At 41.4% G+C, this 7,942-nt stretch overlaps 1 protein-coding gene across 1 annotated transcript in view; it reads left to right on the top strand.

Annotated features, from left to right (window-relative positions):
- tnmd (tenomodulin) overlaps nucleotides 1–6,322 on the top strand; it is a 65,695-nt gene extending 59,373 nt beyond the window's left edge. The window contains exon 7 of the mRNA XM_085244661.1: nucleotides 3,269–6,322. Within this exon, the coding sequence (XP_085100787.1) occupies nucleotides 3,269–3,478 (210 nt within the window). The 3' untranslated portion in view covers nucleotides 3,479–6,322. The remainder of the gene's footprint in view (nucleotides 1–3,268) is intronic.
- Nucleotides 6,323–7,942: the final 1,620 nt, after the last annotated feature.

Genomic DNA, 7,942 nt, shown 5'->3' with positions numbered 1-7,942 from the left:
CCGCAGGGCTCGGAGAAACGGTGTGAGACATGCAGAGAAATGAGACATCCTATAATATTGACGTTTATCAGGCCCATCCCAGAAACAGCCTCCTGCTCAACTCTTCAATTCCCCCCCCCCCAGCTCCTCTGTCCTCTTCCTCATTGTCTGTGGCAGGAGATGCAGTGCTATGCAATTAAAACATACCAGGGGATGAAAAACTCAGCTCCACTTTTGAACATTCTGCCTCTATCAGCGGAGTAATGCATACCATTGCAATCCATTCCAGCAGCACGTCCAGGCGCTGTTTGTGGGTCCAGTGATAACAACGGCCTTTGTGGCCGGGCACAGGGCAGGCAGCAGTCTGTAATTGGGAGTCTGAACTCTCACTGCTGCCAGTGGTATGCCACATGTGTAAGTCTATTTTTTTTTCTTCATCTAAAAGTCATGCAAATGGGCACAGTATAAAAAACAAGGAAGCTCACCCGCAGAGTCTGCTACTCACAGTTTCTCTGCATTCACTTCATCTGCATTTCATAAGTCTGAATTTGAGCACCAAGCCTGTCCACAGTGCACAGAGACTGGCAGATGTATATTATGCTGAACTTTAACATGGCTGCCATGTCAGAGTGCAGTGTGTATCAGCGGTGGCCCTGGAAATTTCAAACTGAATAACGACCGCCTGACAGGCCTGAAGGGATTGCACCGCCGTCCTTGACCCACATAACAAGGATGGGCTTTCTATAAGAATTGACCTCACTCATACTCATGTAAATATGTTTGTACGTGTTGCTGCTTGTGTCCTGGGATTTGTCTTGTGTCTGGGACCTATCCTTACAAACCTCTGGCTGCTACATCCAGGGTCAGGCTAAGTGGCTGTTCATGCATAACACAGGTGCAAAAAGCTGAAGGAATTCAAATTCCGTGAATGCAGAAGTTGTTTGTGCCTCCAGAGGAATCTTTACACTGAAGCTAAAGCTCCTTATCACTTTGGTAAAGCAGCAGAGTTTACTGAAATACATGACTATCTGCTTATTCAATTACATCCAATTTCATTGTCATTCCACGTCACTGTAGAGAACAGTAAGATGAAAATCAGAGATCAGGACACGCAGCAAAGAATTTCATATGTTCCACTGTCCTGTGTGTCTACATAAAAAGACCCTTTTCGAATACAAAGCAGAGCGTGAAACAGAAATGTTATCTCTGCTGTTTTGATCCCCGGATGAATGTGATGAGCTCTGCTTTGAGATTTAATAACACATCCAGGCATGTGCTTCAAGCTCATGAGGAGCGGGGATCAGCGTGTGTGAAATAATACCAACAAGTGTGGAGATTAGAGGAGTCGTGCTTTGATTCGTTACATCTTATTGAATGACTGACGCAGTTTTCTACTCTGCAGACTCATTCACATCCAGCTCCTCATAATATGCACAGAGGTGTCTGTGTTTGTGTGCAAGTTTGCATGTGTATGTGAGAATGTGTGTGATGAAATCAGATCCAGCAAGAGGGTAATGGCTTTTACTCTTCATTAATGCTGCTTGTTTGTGAGTGACTGCCTCAGATTTCCCAAGGTGAACCATTCTTATCACCGCGGCTTCCCACTAGAGACGGCGACTCAAAGCCAGAGTGATTAATATGTACCCTCCGTTTTAAAAGGATAGCTCTGATTAATTGTCTTTAAGGTACAATGCTGCCTATTGGCTGTTTGTTTTGATAAACACCGGCGTCATTTGAATAAAATATTTTCTTCATTTTCCACGCCTGAGCTCCAGATTTCGTAACACCCCAGTTTGGGCTGTGAGGAGCTGATAAGATTATCGTTGGTCCATTGACAGGTTTGTTGTTCATATAACCGATTGTTGCCTGGGAGCCGATGACCTGAAACCTGCCTAAAGCAATAAATCATTAAAAGCCTACCTGTGACTGTCATAGTAATAAATCAAACCTACCTGGATATAATGCATTGCACTCTATGTGTTTTGAATATGTCTAAAGAGCAAGTAATTTGACTCAGTTTACATCAGGTGCATAGTTTTCACAAGCCAGTCATGTGGTGGATTTATTGCAGTGAGCTGCTACGTACAAGAAAACAATGTGTGTAAAACCACCGTGATTGAATGCTTACTGACGAGTAGAGGAGATGCAAGAAATCCCCAAATTCCCTAACTTAATGCAGTAGGGGACCAGAGGGACTCAGCCATGTGGTCCAGCGGGTCCTGTCCTCTTAAACAATTCACACACATTTTCTTTTCCCAGCTGCGGATGTGTTTTGTTCTGCACGTAGCTGAGTCATTGTAAGTGCTCGCGTTTTTTCCTGAATGTGAAGTCAGCGGAGGCCGTTGACTCCTGGAACCGAGCAGTTTAACAAGATATCACCGGATTGTCTCCAAGGATTCATTTACTAAAAGAGACTGAAATGTGGTCAAATGCATACTGAGGGCGGTTGCTACTTCAGCTCACACTGTGAGTTAAGTGGCACTTCTCCGAACCCCATTTGGAGTTGCTCTTGATCAAAGGCATGGCACTCAGCCCCCACGAGTCCATGAGGGCATGAACCAACCAGCACAATGGAAAAATCCAAGGGCCATTAATTCTACCCAATTTACCTTTCGTTTGGGTTTCATTTGGCCCCTCTATAAATTCAGAGGCAGCCAGCAAGAGCAAATGAAAGAATCCTTGTTAGGCGATCATTACTCTGCTAATTGCTTTAGGAATGTGCCATGCACTTAAAGTCAAGGTCAGGGGGAGGGCGCCAAGATGTGAGGAGCTCTAATTTGAATGCTCTATTGGAGGAGGGGCAGTCATTTTAGTGCAGAGTGTGTGCTGGGGTCGAGGGAGTTAAGAGGTCAGGGATGAAAGAAATAGTGTAATTATGCTGGTAACTTCGACCGGAGATAGTGACAGTAGAGAGGTTGCGAACGCTGGATTCAAAGTAGGGGCAGTGTGCAGCCTCCAGTCGTGCTTTTTGTGCTGCAGAAAGGTCAAGGGTATTATATCATGTTTTATGCTCCCGAGCTTAAATCAAGTTCGTTCAATCTCAGCTCAAACCGTGATCTCTTTGGCACTGCCATCAATTGATGTCACAGTTTTGCATTTTTGCAGACATCAATTCACATCTTTTCACTTTTGTTTTTGCTTTTACATATATTGCGATGACCCACAATCAAAGCTGCCTCATCAATTCATGTCAGCCCTTCCTCTTCCTCCTCTCCTGCCCTTGCCTCAGGAGGACTGGCATTTGTCATGTGTGTGATTGTAACCCTGCCCGCTCTTGTGTCCTCTGCAGAGAGATGTTGGAATCGAGCTGGATAACCGTCTGGATGAGGGCGGCTACTGCTGCCAGTACTGTCGCCGTGGTTACCGCTTCTGCCGCCGCTACCACGAGCCCCTGGGTGGCTTCAACCCCTGGCCATACTACTACCAAGGAGGCCGGGTCATCTGTCAAATTGTCATGCCGTGCAACTGGTGGATCGCCCGCATGCTCGGGAGGATCTGAGGCGCTGAGCGTGCTGTCTGGTTTTGAATCTGTTTATGTTGTAGGTGCAAATTTTTCCTTTTGATAAATATTCAAGACCACTCGTGACACCAAAGCAGTCTATTGCAGGCAACTATTAGGTAGCACTTCTAGTCAGTGTGAGTCAGTGTAAACAGTCTAAATTATGTTTGAAGCATTTTGATTCCTTCTTAAAAAGCATTGGTTGTTTACAGGTGTCTAGTTTTCTCTCCTTGTTATTTGATCCTGTTCAATGAACGCATTTAGTTTGGAAACGGAGCCACCCTAAAAAAAACACACACACACACACACAATCTGTCCTTACCTTACCTATTATGTCATACATTCATTTTTACTTGTATGTGTATACATATGAAAAGCTACAGCGAATACAATGCAACAGCAATTAACTATGTACTGTATGTAACCATCTGTGTGGTGCTATCACATTAAATGTGTAACAAGACATACACTTTATTAGGAAAATCATCTAGTGTAATTTAAAGCAACAGCATGTTCCATTATTGCATTATTATGTTTTCGCAGTTTTTGTTGACATCTGTTGTACTTTATGCTTATTATTGCCGTCCTGTCTGGTATTGTTGGTATGCTGGACTGCGTGACATTGAAAAGTGTTCTTATTAAAGTGGCAAAATTGTTATTAAATCACCACGTACCTCCAAATAGTGTAACCAAATGGGAGCTTGTGAGCCATTAATGCTTAGAGGTAATTTTTCCAATTTACAAATTTGATCTTTTTGTGCAGTTTTCCCAACACACTTATTAATATAATAAGCATGTATTGAAGCTAAACTTGTGTTTTCCCTTTTTCTTTGGCAATAACGATTAAAAGAATGTTAACTGTTGTTTCGCCTTTCAGTTCTGGCTGGTGATCATCTTTGTAGAGCAACACAATGCTCTTAAAGCCAAACAGGCTTCTTGTGAGAAGCACTTTAGTTAATTTTTGGAAACTAGAACTAATCAAAATGTGAAACGGTGTTTCAATATGTGACAGTGATACATGTTATGTGTAGCCCTGCATAAACTGGGACACCTGATAAGCCTATTTCTGAGTGAGGTAACACAGCTGATTGAGAACGTGGCCTCCAAATGAAAGTACTGAACTGGGCGTAGTAACAGTCTCTGGGTAAATGTTGTATTGAGTTTCTGCTAATGCAAACCAAACATTTCCTCCTGCTGCAGCATCGCATTAAAGCTGAGAAACACGAGCCATCTGGTATCACGATTTAGCTTAGCACTTATCAATTTATTCTTGACAAATCGTCTTCAAAACAAGACAATGGCTATTTTCAGCATTTTCCCCTACAGCGAATCAGTTTGAAGCACTGCAGGGAGTGAGCTGCAGGAAACAGGCTGCATACCTCCAACTTCTCAGCAAGGTAACCAACTTTCACTTAGTTGTTGGCAAACCCGTGCCATTTGCATGATTAAGCTGCTTGCACAATGATGGAAAAGACCAATTATTGCCTGATGTCTTTAAACAGCAGTTTGTCTTGTTGCCGGCCAATTTCTGTGAACTGCAGTATTAAAATGCATTGGCTATTACCACCAACAACTACAGGTGTTATCTTAAATACTGTAATACTGAAAATGTAATGCAGTATATCGCACCTAGTAAACTGATTGTCTTTCCAATGTCAACAATAGATGTACGAGCTTCAAAAAGCCAAATGTATGGCAGAGCTTTTGTATAGGATTGCGTTAGATTGCACGGTTTTCGTGCTTAGTGAGTGTTTATGTCTGACTTTTTTTCATAGCCTTTATCTTTTTCCTGCTCACATACCTACAGATAAAAGTCCATTCTGTGCCCTGTACTCCTTTGGGCCCAAAGGACAAAGCACACAACAGTAAAACAAAAACATCAAGAGAAACACATCCATACACCAAATCACAAAAAATGAAGAAATACACAGTCAACAGGGAAAATGCTACCTAAAAAGTTGCTACATCAGAAGTGCTCTGCTCTGCTTGATTTGAATAAACAGCAACACTGCTGAAGAGATCAAATCAAGAGCTATTGTGTTGCTATTATGCAAGCGACTTGTGCCACCATACCAAATATATCCCAAGATCTTCATAAAATATGTACTTAAGCGCTGATGCAACTTCATAGATCCAAACACGGACGTACGCACAAAACCAACTTCAGAAAATTTGATTATGTGAGGATAATATTCACAGTTTAAAAATATTTAAGCAAAAAAAGAAAAAAAGCAAATTATTCCAGCACGCCAATACAGAAACACGAGTCTAACCGGCACTGAAAGTTCACGACTCGCTCTGCGTATTTTAGTCACTCTTTTCTCTGTTATTTGTATCATGTAAAACAAACATTGTTTAATTAAAGATTCACAGACCTCAGCAGTCGCTTCTCATGTGCTCACTGATGTGCTATCCTCCATTGTTTTCACCACTGTTGCAGTCTTCAAAATGCTTTAAATAGTGCGGCTGTTCAAACATTTTCTTATTTGCCGAGGCGATTTTAATCTCTAACGCCTCATCTCAGTGTGTCGAGCTGAAATAACTCTCATCTGCAACTAAGCAGGCGAGATAGGCATTTGTAATTGATGTTCTGTCATCACAATAACAAGGCGCATAAATGCCCAAGAGTATTCAAGCTATGTGAGGTACTCAGAAGTTAAACAGGGAGACAAAAATGGAACACTCGTGTTGTGGTAGTTTGCGTTGAAGCCCTCTGTATGTTTCTTTCTTTACTTGCTTTTTTCCAATTAAAATTTCATTGTACGAATAATCTCCGTTGTCCTATCATATGAAACAATGTGATTTCCTTGAAAGACACTTAATGCCCGGAGGGTGTTTGTCGGAAAGCTGATAGCAGTATGGGTTTTGAATCCAACTAATGCAATTGAAACAGGCAGGTCTCCTCCTCTACTCACCATTACTCCCATTCCTCATTAGCAGAATTTTTTAGCATCACATCTTGACAAGCCAAAACAGACATATATGCTTTTATTGTCCTGATTTTATAACCCGAGACTCTCTCGTGTATCGGATGTGTAATAATGCTTTGTTTACGCTAATATAAAAGTATCTCGCCTACAAAGTAAATATAGATCTTGACTCATGTTGGCTCACTCTGATGATAATGTCAAAGATATCAATAATAATTGACAGTGAAATGGATTTTGTTGAAAGAGAGGGCGAAACTTGCTATATGTAAATGTTTTATGAATATGCTCACAAATGGAGTTCAGACTGAAGCCATATTGTTATTTTTGAATCAATAATGTCAATGGCCCAGAGCAACATGTCAAGTGAAAAATACTGGCATGAGTTAACAAATACAATAATTGCAAACATACTTCAAATAAACTGACAAGTGTACTGCAAAGCCCTCGAGGCGGTTCTGAAAAGTTCATAAAATCAGTGTTTATATAATTCATTTCTCACTACTTCCTGCTTATCACATCAAATAGGCATCTGTTTATTAAAATGGATGCATTCAGCATGCTGCTGCTGCCGCCGCTGTTGTTGTCGTTGTTGTTGTTGTTGTTGTTGTGGAGCTACCGCACTCACTGTGTTAGGAAACAGTATAAAGTGTTATTTTTTCATAAGATGCTGTTAGTTGTCAGTTGTCTATCTGGCGAGGTCTCTGAGGACTCTGAGGACTCTTTTGTGTAGTCGTGAGAGTAAATTGCCATGGAAGCCCAGAGAGTCGCTGTGAATGGGATGGTTCACCCTGACTGGAGAGGCTGATACAGATATTACAGCGGGCTCCCAGAGAGCTCCTCGCGCCTGTTGGGACAAAAGTCCAATATTAACCATGAAAGTCAAATTTTAAAGTACAGATGTCTCACAATTAAAACTCATTGTAGAGGAGACCTTGAATGACACCGGATGGTGGTAATACTGCCGATGGAGGATTGCAAGAGCAAAGGTTTTAAAAACAAATAAACGGGACAACAGTCTAGTTGATGCCTTCTTATCCACATTTTGTTGCCTAGTACACACATCTACTTGTGTTGTTTTATTTTTCCATTAGACAGTCTCATGATGTAAACATTCTATTAGTACAAATTATTAAAATTGCACTATTTTCTGTTTGAAGTTAAAAACCTAAGAAATTACAAACAGGGCCGACAGACTGCAGTGAAATTTTTGCATTTTCACAGGAAAATGTCAAAATCCCAACAACTCCAAATCAGATGGTATTTGATTGTTGGCTTTTTTTAAACCCTGCATTGAGGTTAATTTGCATTCCTACTATCTATGAAGAGGTTTAGCACTGCCTGCATTAGATATGAGCCAAATCTGCGAGTGTCTGACAGTGAACTCCTTCCTTGTAGACCAGAATTAAAGAATATATCATTTCAGCCTAAGCCCTGCACTATTTTTTCTCATGCATTTTAAATAGGAAAGCCCGCCTCCAGCACTTGTTTATCCCCGTTTAGATGGGGAGAGGAAACAAGATCGACTGCTCTGCAG

The sequence above is a fragment of the Mchenga conophoros genome, linkage group LG2 (genome assembly GCF_057382185.1).
Source record: "Mchenga conophoros isolate Kocher_MC1m ecotype Shallow Benthic linkage group LG2, M_conophoros_male_GT1.1, whole genome shotgun sequence".
Classification (NCBI taxonomy): domain Eukaryota; kingdom Metazoa; phylum Chordata; class Actinopteri; order Cichliformes; family Cichlidae; genus Mchenga; species Mchenga conophoros.
Note: the sequence above shows the minus strand (reverse complement) of the source record. Positions and strands in the feature narration are given on the sequence as shown.